At 48.7% G+C, this 13,327-nt stretch overlaps 1 protein-coding gene across 1 annotated transcript in view; it reads right to left on the bottom strand.

Annotated features, from left to right (window-relative positions):
- The window catches only part of Col15a1 (collagen type XV alpha 1 chain), a 104,627-nt gene that overhangs the window by 91,084 nt on the left and 216 nt on the right, over positions 1 to 13,327 (bottom strand). Inside the window, exon 2 of the mRNA XM_055605378.1 lies at positions 13,207 to 13,298. Coding sequence (XP_055461353.1) covers positions 13,207 to 13,298 — 92 coding nt within the window. The remainder of the gene's footprint in view (positions 1 to 13,206; positions 13,299 to 13,327) is intronic.

The raw sequence follows: 13,327 nt of genomic DNA, 5'->3' as shown, positions 1-13,327 counted from the left end.
GTCACATACCCTGCTCCCCACTCCCTTCCTGACCCTGCCTGGGAATCGCACCACCAGGCTCACGCTGTGAGACATCCTCATCCTTAGAGAGTCCTCACTCACTTCTGCCAAAGGGGCCCTGACTTCCTCCCTTCAGGCCACACCGTGCTATTGTCTGTCTGTCCGTGGTGTTAATAAGTGTTTTAATCAGTTCCATACTCCCCAGAACTTTGTCTATGTCCCCCTCAGCCCCCCTGGGTGAGGCTTTTCACCCTTTTTTGAGTGTTTAACTACAAGCACCTTGTGTGTGTGTGTGTGTGTGTGTGTGTGTGTGTGTGTGTGTGTGTGTGGTGGGGTTACATTGTTGTACTTACTGAGCACAGTAGCCTGAGACAAGTCCTACTCTTATCCCTACTGTTACTGGTGGAGAAACTGAGGTTTGGAGAGAGCTAGTAAGCCATCCAAGGTCACCAGCTGGGACTTGGGGATCCTAGAACCAAACCAGCTTTGCCAGACTCCTTATTGTCCAGCACTCACCCGTCCCCAGGCCCCAGAACTCTGTGGCTCACACTCTGGCCTCAAATGTGTTGCTTGAGGGCATCTCTAGCACAAAGCCTGATGTTGTTGCTCCGAGGCAGGGCCCAGGACCCAGCATTTATAACAGACTCAGTGTAATGCCCACGCAGCTGGGCCAGGAGCCACAGGCCAAGAAGCAAGTCTATGAAAAACCTAAGGCTAGTAAGAACGAGAATGAGCCTGCGTGTGATCTCAGAGACCAGCAAGGAGTTTGGCAGGCTGGAGCCAGAAGCCAGGAGAGATGGGAGAGGAGAGCATTGGGCTGTGGCCCAGGCAGTGTAGAGCTCACTGCTGTAATGGAAAGCATAGAGGGAACTGATGAAGGGACACGATAGGACATGCACTTTGGACAAACCTCTCTGCTTGCACAGAAATGAGCCAGAGGTCAGAGAGAGACATGAGGCCCCAAGGGTGGCAAGGGGGTGGAACACAGTGATGACCTGCAGCAGATGCCACACAGGCAGAGTTAATGTCCCTCAGACACTGTTCTCTTCCCAATGCTGAAAGTGTCTCCGTTGTCTCGCCATGCACAGACCCACAGCTAGTGGCAGGTGTGAGCTCCCATCCCGACAGTCCTAACAGAACCTTAAAAACATCTTAACAGAACCCTTAAAATCATCTCCAGTAACCACTCTTTCCCATCTGGCAGCACGGCCTTCCCATCAGCCAGCCTTTTCCTCCCTCTGCAGATGAAGTGCCTGCATCCACAGAGAGAACAGGACATGGCCAGGCCTAGAACCAAACAACTGGACCAAAAAGCCATCGCTGGGCATCACCGAGCAGAGAAGATGAAGACATTCAGAATCGATATCAAATGATACCAGCTCACACCTGCAAATATTAAACCAACAAAGCCTGTTGTGTTTTTTAATCAGGAAACCTGAATCTCAAAAGGGGTCAGGAGACTCTGAAATGGGGCCATCAGCTGGAATCAGCTTAACCTGAAGTAAAATTAGAAAATTTGTCACATGGAAAAACTGTGCAGGAAGAAATGATTCTTTTTTCCCTGTGCTTTCAGCAGGAGAATGAGTAATTTGGCATTCTGACTCGGCAACCCGAGCAGCTCAAGTCTCTGTTTGGTACCAAATATACACAGTTGTCCGGCAGATTTGGGTCCACTCATGAAGGGACCATCAGTGAGGGACACGTGCTTGTGACCAGTCACATGGGTAGCCTCATTTGTCACCAAGTTGGGCCAAACTGAACACAGACATGCTAGAATGTTCTGGTAATGGTGATGTAGGGTTCACCTGGTCTGACCTCTTTGTTTCCCAGATGGGGAAACAGAGACCCAGGGAAGTATAAAAACATGCCTGGGCAGAGAAAGAGAAAGAGAATGCCAACATAGACTCTGACTGGTCTCTGCCACAACCCTCCTGCTGTCCATAGCTGCCTCCTGCACGTGGTGGGTTTGGGTGGGGACTAGGGGCTGCTGGCAATTCCCTGGCTGATGCTAACCTGGGCCAAGGTTGCACGGATGACTCCTTCAACCAGGGTAGGTAGCCTAAATTCAGCCCACAGGCCAGGCAGAGGCCCGAGGGCTGGGGGAGTAGCCACCTGGATCCTTGGGGAGTCCCACCTCACATTCTAACTCTGAAGTCATGAGATTAGGGTGAGGAAAGCAAATGGCTGAGAAACCAGGCCAGAGCAGCACTTAGAGAGAGAGTAGGAATAACCGTTCTATTCACAGTCCAGTCCTGCTTTTATCACGAACTCAGCGGCTTAGATCAGCAAAGATTTAGTGCTTTACAGCTCTGGAGGTTAGATAGCTAATGCATGTCTTGCTGTAATAAGAATCAACGGAGCAAAACAAAAACAAACAAACAAACAAAAACCCCACAGGCTTTTTCCAGAATCTTTAAGGGGAAAATCTGTGCCCTTGCTGTGCCCAGTCCCTTCTGCGGCCCACATTCTTTGGCTTGTGACTCATTCCTCCAACTCCCAGACCAATGAAGAAGGCTGGTCAAGTCATCCTCACTCATACCACTCCAACCTCTCCTTACTTCTGCCTCTCTCTTTCATTAGAAGGACCCTGTGGATCTACTGGGTCCAACCAGATAATCCTGGGTGATGTTTCTGAACCTGTATCCTTAATTTCTCTTCTCCACATCGTCTGGGACAGGACTAGGCCAGGACATGGACTCCTTTGGAAAGCTGTCGCTCTGCCTGCTACAGTGATCATCGTGGGAAAGGTTTTAGACAGGACCAACATAATCAGAAACAACAGGTGAAGCTTCACCTTGAAATCATTCAAATGCAGGTTCCGATTTTCTGGGCTGCAAATGGGGCTGGAGACTGCTTTTCTATGGAGTCCCCAGATGGTGCTGGGTCATGGACCACAAAGAATAGAAAGATGTCAAGACTGTCAAGACTGTCAAGGCTGCAGTGTGGAGAAGAACACCAGGCTATACACTGGAGATGGGCCAGACCTGGCCCATTGAGCTGTGACTGAACCCTTTCACCCCCACAGGGCTATTAGGAGAGTTGGGTATGTTTTACACACACACACACACACACACACACACACACACACTCACTCACTCACAATGCCACTTATATGTATACACATACCTAAAAGCCAGACATACACATGGACACTTACTATACAGAGGCTTATACATACATACAATTTATATATAAAACTCAGATGCATATAGATGTTTAATATGCATATAATTTCTACATGTAACATACAATTATATATATACACAGTTGATAAATATGAAACACGCACATTTCTGTAACCAAAGTATTATTTAAACCATAAAAATTCATCAATCTTCTCCTGTCATGGCTCTGGGGTCTATTCAGAAGAGGAGGCAGGAAGATTGTAAAAGACCTAGATGGTTGATGACTCCAAGTAAACAGTGTCTTCCAGACACAGCCAGACTGATACACATATGAACTCACAGAGCCTGTGGCAGCATGCACAGGACCTGTAGAGGTTCAAACCAGACAAAATCCTAGCCCGGAGAAGGGGAAGTGGATACAAAATCCCACTTGTAACCAAAGAGCTATTTGCAATGGATACTTGCTAAGAAAGGGAAACATCTGTTTTCTCTGGTGGAGGGTCACTGGGTCTATCAACCACACTCCAGGGCATATCCCATGCCCAAGAGCAGTTGGCCAACACAAGGCAAACTGTGCTGGGGGTGGAGTGGCAGAGGGCACTGACCACATCACAGGGTGCCAGAACTGTTTTGTTTTCTTACATTTTTTCCTGTTGCTTTTCTTTCTTTTTGATTTTCACTTGTTTTGATTTTTTCTGGGGGGGGGGAGAACATAAAGTTGGATGGGAAGGGACTTGAGGAAGAGTTGGTGGGAATGTGATTAAAATATATTGTATGAAAAAATTAATAAAAACACATAGAAAGCACCATATACTTGTGGGTATGTGGTCCACGAGGTCCCCAGGTCCACGAGGAACTCTCTACTTCAGAGCATTAACCTAGAAGCCAGGATGACCTGTTGTAGAGGTGTCTCTGTTCTCAGTTTGCAAAATGACTTCCAGCTAGCTGAGCTAGTCATTGTAACTGTCTGGGCTGGACAAAAGGCCAGAGCCAAGTAGCCACAGGCCTGTGTAACTGAAGGTAGAGAAGCAGATAGTACTGACCAGATGATTAGTCATCAGCTGGATTCCAGAACCTCTGTTCCAGTGGATGGAATAGTTATAATTTGCCAGCATGGAAAAGCAAAAGATTGTTCTTCAGGAAACATCACATCTAGCAGAGGCCTCAAACTCACTATGTGGTTGAGAATGGCCTTGAACTTCTGTTGAGTATACCACTATGTGATTTATGCAGTGCTGGGATTAAACCAAGGTTTTTTTGTTTGTTTGTTTTCATGCTGGGCAAAGCCATCTGACACTTTGTTACATTTTCAGCCAGCAAACACATGCTTTTCCTGACGTACCTATGCTGTAAACTTTACTCTCACCTCCCCACCAGCTCCTAAACCAGAAAGGATGACTCTGAGTAGCCTCCAGCACATAGATGGTCATGTCAAAGGACTTATAATGCTGGCTTTTCTCTGAGATCACTTCAGCCCCAGGCTGAATCCAAGGGCTCACTGTATCCTTTGGGTGTCTTGGCCTATGCTGGGGACACAGGTAAATAAAACAAAAGTCCTGCTTCCAAGAAACCAATAGAGAGGTGGGAGGCCGGTTAATGAGGCACTGAAACTTCCCTTCAGTAGACTCCTGACTCAACTCTCATCCTGTCTCAGTTTACAGAGAAGAAAGACTGAAATAGGGCACTCAAAGGAAAGCAGCAGAGCTAAGATTTGAACCCTGGAGACCAGAGGCATGAACCACACACCCTAAATCTCTCCCTGGGCACCAGCTCTGTCACCTGAATTTGGTCAAGTAGACTCTCTCTGGGGCTCAGGACCATCTCCTTCTAAAATATTTAAGCTGTGGAACTGAAGGATTTGCTTGGCTGTGTGTGTGTGTGTGTGTGTGTGTGTAAGAGAGAGACGAGACAGAGAGAGCGAGAGAGGATCTCACTAGGCTGGTCCTGGCAGTTCTCCTGCCTCAGCCTCATAAGGGTGAGGACCACAGGTGTGAGCTACCACACCCAGCTCAGATTGGTTGGTAACGCTGCTATTCCTTGGCATTGATTCAACAAACACTCTTAAAGCCCACTGGTGGCTGCACTCACCTCTGATGGGGAAGATCACCAGGCAGCAGTTCTTTGGGGCTCTCTAGAGTGTTTGTTTCTAGGGGTTGTAGATACCAAGTTTGTGACATTCTGAAAAACCTTCTAGCATTTACCTCAAGGTTCTGCAAAATGGGTGACTGAATGGAGGAGAGGAGGACCCGTCTCCATTTGGCTAAGGCAGAGACATGAGAGGCAGTGCAGACCCTGTCCCCTGGGCTGCTGCTGTTTTCTCATTTGAGCTTGAAGAGGCAGCAGCCCAGGTCAAAGGCAGGAGGCAGATGCTTTGGCTCTCACTGGCTATGGCCTGATGATAAACGCCCATGGCCTGGCAAAAGACTACAACAAAACCTCCAGTGATTTGTTTTAGGAATTTGTGGTCACTAATAATCACGGTAGTCATCAAACAGAGATGACATTGTGGTCATCACAGCGGAATTTGCAATGATCTGGCGGCGGCAGCTCGAGGCCTCCGAGAGAATGCGTTTAGTTGTGGTGTCTGCACTGTAAACTAGCAGGTTCAGCCAAGAAGAATGTTAGAGAATGCTTAATGCTCCCGAGGAAGCATCTAGATGATTACTAAGGGAAGAGAGCAATCGGCGAGGTGCAATGTGCTGACGATCTATTCGCACTCTAACATATGTGCGTATTCACGAGGGGGAAACAATGAGAGTCCACCCAAACATGAGCAGGCTGTCTTTATTGCCCAGTCACAGAGAGCATGTGAACTTTATTTTAAAAAGGACTTTCTTTTTCTTTTCTTTAGGTTTTTTTTTTTATATATATATATATAATGACTATGCATTCCTTTAATTACTTCTTATGGTATTGAAAACAACTTCTCTTTTAAAGGCTGACTATTGGGCATGGTATTATGTCCAGTTCCAGAGCTGGGGAGATGGGGATAGGAGGATCCCTGGAACTCCCTGGCCAGATAGTGTAGCCTACTTGGTGACTTTCAGCCCAGTGGGATACCCTGTCTCAAATAAAACAAATGCAAAAAACATGAATGGTACCTGGGGATGGCACTCAAGATTGTATTTCAGTCTCCATAGGCATGTTCTCTCTCTCTCTCTCTCTCTCTCTCTCTCTCTCACACACACACACACACACACACACACACACACTTGAGCCTGTGCACAGACATTCTGTTTATACCCCTCCATCTCCCCCATCCATTAGGAAATGGATGTCCCTAGTTTGGTGGTACATAAGCTTTCTGTCAAACTATGGGAACAGTCAGAACAAGCCCTCAGCCCACAAGCCAACGGTAACACTCAAGCCTCTACTACTGGCTTGTCCTAGGAGGGGCAGGGGACCTGATGCTGCTCTCTAGCTCTAGCTACCCCACCTCCACTCCAGAGAGCCCCCAGGAGAACAGGACAACCATATGGGACAAAGACAGACATCTCTAAGAGCAGACAGAGCAGAAGGGCAGACCATTTGAAGGCACTGTCAGGAGATCCTTTGCAAAGGAAGCTAGTTTAAACAGGATATGGTTGAGAGACCTTTCAGCTGGGTGTTCTTTGAATCTCTCATCAATAGGAAGGTCAACTCCTACAGAGGCCTAAGGCCAGGTTCCTACCTGCAAGCTAGACTCCAGACAAGCTTTCCAAAACCAGAAAGGTGCTCCCTAAATCCTAAAGATAGAGTCCTGGTTAGTTAAGACTTTAAAACAATTATCAAAACTATGTGTACTCAAACACACACACACACACACACACACACACACACACACACATGCACACACAGGCAGCACACGCACATTCTTGAATGAAAGTAATCAGTAATATAAAGATTAAAGAATTAAATTTATGTTGTTAAATGAAAAAATGCACAATGAAACACACAAAGAGGACAACTCATACTTGATAATTTGAGGACCCTGGCTCCCATGTAGAATAGAACTGACTTCAGCTCACACCTTCATCTTTTACCCATTTCAAATGGATCAGGCTGTAGCCATCAAAGATAAACTCAGAAATTTAACTAGAAGAGGAAAGATGACTGTTACACCCTTGACTACAGCAGCCATCAGATGTAAGACGATGGATGAGCTAGCAAATAAATGGGTCACCTAGCTCATAGAATCAGAAATGAAAAAGCACAGGGTGACATGCGTGTAAATCCCAGACCACCTAGTTACAAAGTTACAGAAGGAAACTGAAAGGCCCTTCCAGTCCTCTTACTCAATCAAGCCTCAGCTGGCAGAGCCATGCAGGTTTGGCATGGTGGGCATGTACTGCAGAGGATATGATAAGATGGCGTATTAGATGAAAAGTCAGATAGACCCATTCACTCCTTCCCCCACTTATTGAAAAGCCATACTGCGTGTCCACTTGTGCCAGGCCCTGTGTTAGATTCTGGGAGTCAGAGTTGGACAAGGCCCCGGTCTGTCTCATGGCTCTTCCTGTGCAGCAGGGATTCAGGAGCTGTCAACGGTAGCCATGTAGTCTGAGCTCCCTGTCACTGAGAGGCACTCAAGGTGCTTGGAAGGAGACCGGCACTCCCAGGGCAGGGTCCTAAAGGAAGATGGGGTTGCCTGACAAAGTGGAACAGAAGTATGCTCAAAAAGGGATTGCATGGGCAAAGAGAGAGATGTCAGACATCAAATGTCTCCTTAAGAAAATGATAGCTGTTCATTAGAAGCCTAAGCCAAGGGGTTCTGTGTTTGCTGGGTAGGTGGGGCCCTCGAGCATGAAGCAAAAGTGCATCCTAAAGACAGCAGGAGCAGTTAAACCAGGGGGTGTCATCACTGAGTTTCTGTCTAAGAAAGAGCCTCTGAATATACTGAACCATCACCTCATTCTTCTCTTAGGTGGGCAGGGCAATGCTATGCCACTCACATACGCCATGGTCAGGTACCAGCCCATGCCTCTTTCACACGCTATAGTAGGGTTCTGCTCCTGACGCTCTGGCCATTCAGACATTCCATCTCGAGGTTCCTCCACTCCACATCACTCAGGGGGCTTCAAAGTGAATAGAAAGGAAGAAGTGTTGCTGATCTGTGAACCCCCCATATGCAGCTGGAAAGAAGCTAAAAGGGTGAAGCCACTATGAAGAATAGTTTGGGAGATGCCCAAAACTACCGTTTTTTACCATCTTTGAGACAATGCCTTCCTGTGCAGCCTGGGCTTCTCTTCACAGTCCGACTCCTCAGATCCACATTAAAGCCAGGCTCGGCAGTGCACACCTGTGATCTCAGTGCTGACACCAGAGACAGGAGGCTCCCCACCTCCCCCTGAGCTTGCTGGCCCAGCAAATCTAGCCTAATCTGTGAGCCCCGGGTTCAGTCAGAGAAGCCATCTCCGTAGTTCAAAATGGTCAGTTCCGGGTCGGTTTTCAAAAGACAGTCAAGATATCAAGATGGGTCACAAACATTGAAAATGTTGATCACCTCAGGCTGGAAGGTTGTGTCTGTGGGCAAAGATCCAGGGCCTGAGTCCCATCCTAGCGTCAGTGCTGAAAACCGAGCATGGTGTGTGTCTGACACGAGTACTGGGCAGGTGGAGGCAGGACGATCCCTAGGGCTAAATGAGGGGCTTTCGTCTTAAAAAAAAAAAAAAGGTGATGCCTTTGCAGGCATGTGCGTGCACACACTCTCATACTCTCACACTCACATTCTCTCTCCCACACACTCACACAGAAAGACACGTGTATGCACACATAAAGAAAATATAAACTAAGGCTTCGTTGAGACTCTGGCCCGTGCCTGTTAGAAATGTTGACATTAAATGCAGTGACGAGGCTGTGCGCTGGCTAGGCTACGAGGATGGGGACTCCCACTGCTGATGCCCGAATGTTTTCCTACAAACACAGAGGAAGGCATGCCAGCAGCACTTACTTATCTAGAGAATATCTGCCCCTGTGACCCAACACCGCGTCTAGACGTGTGTGTTGTGAGATGCACATGAGAACAGTCACACCACGCTGTCAGATTCCACAGGTACACGACAGCCTACGTGCTGTTAGAGAGAAATGGAAATCACAGTAGGGAGAGTCACAGTGGAGACTGGGGCCTATTAACTACAATGAAGATATACCATTTCCCTTATGCATGAGTCCCAAAACCTTAACATTCAGAGAAAGAACTAGAAGTGGAAAAAATGCATCCCTCATGGAAAAGGCTCAAAGTCAAGAAAGATAGAGCCCAAGAATTTAAGGATGGGTGTTTAGGGCGTCAAGTTCTTTTTTTTATTATTATTTATTTATTAATGAAAAGAAGTGACAACTCTAAAAGTCCAGTCACCCTGAGAGGTAGGGAGGCGCCCCGTCCCCAGCCACAGCAGAGCAAAGCCTCGGATGCTGCATTTTCTGCTCTGCGTGTCTGCTGGGCTGCACTTTTGGGGAGCATTCTTCTGAATGGAGGTGCTCCCTCATGAGAAAGCAGGAGGAGCGGGCGGCTTGCACATATCGGCCCTTTATTAACAGGAACAACAGCACCTGCTCCGACCACAGCACTTACCCTCCAAAACAGCAGCCACCCCCACCCAGCTCACGTCAGCAGGACAGGAGCCCGCAGGCTGCACTGTAGCCCTGACCCTTCAGAGACAGGAGGGACCGTGATGACGACATTCCATTGACACGGGAGGAGGAGGGTGGCTGCACTCAGAATGAGGTAAATGTGCCTGTAAACCCCGAGCCCCCGGGGGAGATCCGTGTCTGGCTCCTTCCTCTCCCCGGTCTTCAGGAGGCCTGGATAGCCAAGTGCTCAGTCTGTCTGCTGAACCAGATAACAGTAAGTCTCAAGCTGGGTAAACAGGGTTCTGTTCCCCCAGTGTTCAGAACTAAAAGAAATACAGAGCTGAGCAAACTTTGACATCCCATCTCATAGATGGAGAAATTGGGGCCAGAACAAGAAGTCAGTCATCTCAGCTTACAGAGAGGGTGGGTCCATGATGAAGCCTCAGTTTTCCAACACTCAAAACGGGGCCATGGAGGGGCAACTAGAACACTCACCACGATCTACTTTGCAATAAATTCACTATCTGCAGATTACTGCACAGCCGTGTTCCATCCCCACCTGAGGTGCTTTGGCCACCGTGGCCTTCAGGGACCTGGAGGAGCAGCCAGGACTCAGAACAGCCTTCTGGGGGCATCCATATACAACGGGGCTGTCAGCCTGTGAGTGGCCAGCCATGTGCGGGCTCTGTGCCAGGCTTGGTGGGAACGACATAAAAAGGCTCGCCCACCTGAGTCTAGACTCCTGCCAAGCTCACCTTTTGTTTTTCTAAACAGCTTTGTTGAGGTCTAGTGTGCGGAGTGAGCTCCAGCAGTTAGATGAATTAATGTGTCTGTGTGGTACCACAGCCACCACAGTCCAGTCTTGGATCATTCCAGACAAAGTCTCCAACTGCCCATCTTCGTCACCCCTGCTTCCTTTCCTAGGCCTAAGCAATGGTGGATAGTGTCCATCTTTGTGGGGTTTTTTTCTTTTCAGAAACTTTGTTTAAGTGGGCTCTGATATTGTGCAAGATTTTATCTTCCCACCTCCACGTGCCGTGTAGTGTCACGGCATCTGTGCTTCCTCTCTTTTTATCGTTGAGTAGTATTCCACTGAAAGGAAAGACCATGGTTCATTCATTCAGCAGTTGATGAACCACTTTACTTCTATATTTTGCCTTTATGTTAATGCCATTGTGAATAGTCACATAAAAGTTTTTGAGTGGGCATATGATTTTCCTTCACTTGAGTAGGCATTTAAGGAGTAGAATCACTATTTAGTATTTAAGAAGCCGCCTAACTATTGGGGAAATGAACCAATCTTAAACATTTAGTTTAGTGGTTTAAAGCATAAATTCTTCCTGTTGCATGTCCGCCAATGAAAGACATGTGCTCTTGGACAAATGACTTTGACTTGGTGTCCTCATCTATGAAACTGGATCTGTGAATCTGGCCTCAATGCTGCTGGCTCCTGTAAAGCTATAAAGTCTTGGGGTTTGGAGTTGAATAAAGTCTAGCTATGTAGCTCAGGCCAGCCTTGAACTTACGGTCCTCTAGCCTTAGCATTCCAAGTACTGGGATTACAAGCATGTGCCAACACATCTGGCAAACCCTTTCTTTCTTTTCTTCCTTCCTTCCTCCTTCCTTCCTTCCTTCCTTCCTTCCTTCCTTCTTTCTTTCCTTCCTTCCTTCTTTTTTTTCTCTTTTCCTAAAAGCCAGCTGAGCTGTGGCCCTGTGGGAAGATTCTCTCCCGAGTCCACACATGGGCAGGTTATCACAGATCTACCTTGGAACAACTGAGTGGCTTTAGGCAAACTGCATGCCCCTTCTGGGCCTCCTCTCTTAGACTGGATAAGGCTTGTAGCACAGCAGGCTGTAAGAGCCTTGGAGATGCACTGGGTTCCTGTCGTGAGCAGGACACTCCCATTGCGACATTCACCAGAGACTGAGGACCTTAAAGCTATTTCTGTCTGGGAAACTTTTTTGATTGACTCCTAGAATGACCGGCAACAAAGTCTATGGAGTGAGGGTCCTTGGATCAAATCCTACCCTAGACACTTAAGGACCTTTGGCTTGGATTCAGTGTGCTCAGAATAGGATAGCTACAGCCCACAGTCCCCAGCTCCTGGAATGATGGCCAAGGTGGAAACTGATTCAGACCTCATCTGATGCAGGGTTGGATGAGCACTAGCCATGTAAACTGAGAGCAAGATCTATAGAGCCCAGGGCCCTAGGAGCCCTCTTCACATCCCAGAAGGACACTGCATGTCACCAGCTGCCCTCTGCTGCTGACTTGGCAAAGCCCTATGTCATATGGGAAATTGCAAGGTTTCCACACTGGCCATCCTTGAGAGAAGCCAGAACTCTGCTCCAACTGCCCTTTGATCTGCAAGAAACGCCAGGCTGGGCACCCTGGCAGGAAAAGCTATCATCGCATCTTGTCTCACTCCCTCACAGGCCACAGGCGGGGTGGTTTCAGTCTGCTTCAAATCCCTAAGGAGTTAAACAAAGCCACCAATCCCAGCCCAGCTTCCTCGGGGAACATGGGATGCTTCCCAGCCTTCACTTTTTTCAACTGGGCTATGTGCTAATTCTCTAAGTCCAAAGGGTGAAGGGCTGCTGGTCCAAAAGCCTGGTTCTGTTAAGCTCATAGCGCAGAGGCTAAGGGCAGGCAAAGGGACCTGCCTAACTGGGACTGAGTCTGGCTCTCAGTGCTGCCACTTCCTAAGCCTTCCAGCTAACACCAACACACGAATTCCTGCAAAGGGAAAGGTACTTATTTTGTGCCCTCTAAGTACCCAGAAGCATGGAAAGAACGTTATTTCACATCTGTCCACTCGTCTTCACAACATCTCCGGGAAGAGGGTCTAGTTAATCCTCCTTCCTCCATGAGGAAACTGAGGTATGCAGAGTGAAACGCATTGCCCACAGTCACCCAATAGAGACGCGATTCATGCCCAGGCAGTTTTAACTCAGACCAGACCCTCTTTCACTCAACAGCTTCTGAGTCCTGCCTGGTCAGGGGGAACTGAAGCGCAGAAAACAGAAGGAAGGATCGCGTGGCCAGGTTTAGTTCATCCACAGCGCCTCTGTCCCGCAGGGATGGGGACCTCCCATGCCTGAGACTGAATCAAGCTTGCTAACGACTCTGCTCCTCTGCTCCGTTATATCAGGATTGACCAGGGCGTCAAGGCGTCCCTAATGGTGACTGTGCTTCCTATAGACCGAGCTGACATAGGACCTACTCAACCCGGAGCGCCAGGCGCACGACCTCGGCGCGGAAGCCCAGCGCGCTTTGGGACACCGTCCCCTCTGACAGTGGTGGTGTCACTGTGCAGCCAAAGCCCCTCTCTGCCTTCTCAGGGGAGCCGCGTCCAGCTCAGACAGTCCGTGTGCCCCGGCAGAGGCGATCGCCCCGCTCCCAGGAGCCCGGGATGCCAGGAGGACCCGGGGCAAGACAGCCTGCGCGCCTCGCCAAGCGAGCACTCCCTTTTAAGTCCAGGAATGAGGCGCCCGCCCGCGGCACCCAGGCGCGCAAGCGGACACAGCTTACCTGTCGCGGCGCGCGTCTGCAGGACGGCGGCGGACAGCAGCGCGGAGAAGATGGAGAGCAGCCACCTCGGGCGCTGTCCCTGCGCGGTCCCCCTGTAAGAAGCGGTGACAGAGAAGGTGAG

This window comes from Psammomys obesus, unplaced genomic scaffold, assembly GCF_907164565.1.
Source record: "Psammomys obesus unplaced genomic scaffold, mPsaObe1.curated_primary_1811, whole genome shotgun sequence".
Lineage (NCBI taxonomy): Eukaryota > Metazoa > Chordata > Mammalia > Rodentia > Muridae > Psammomys > Psammomys obesus.
Note: the sequence above shows the minus strand (reverse complement) of the source record. Positions and strands in the feature narration are given on the sequence as shown.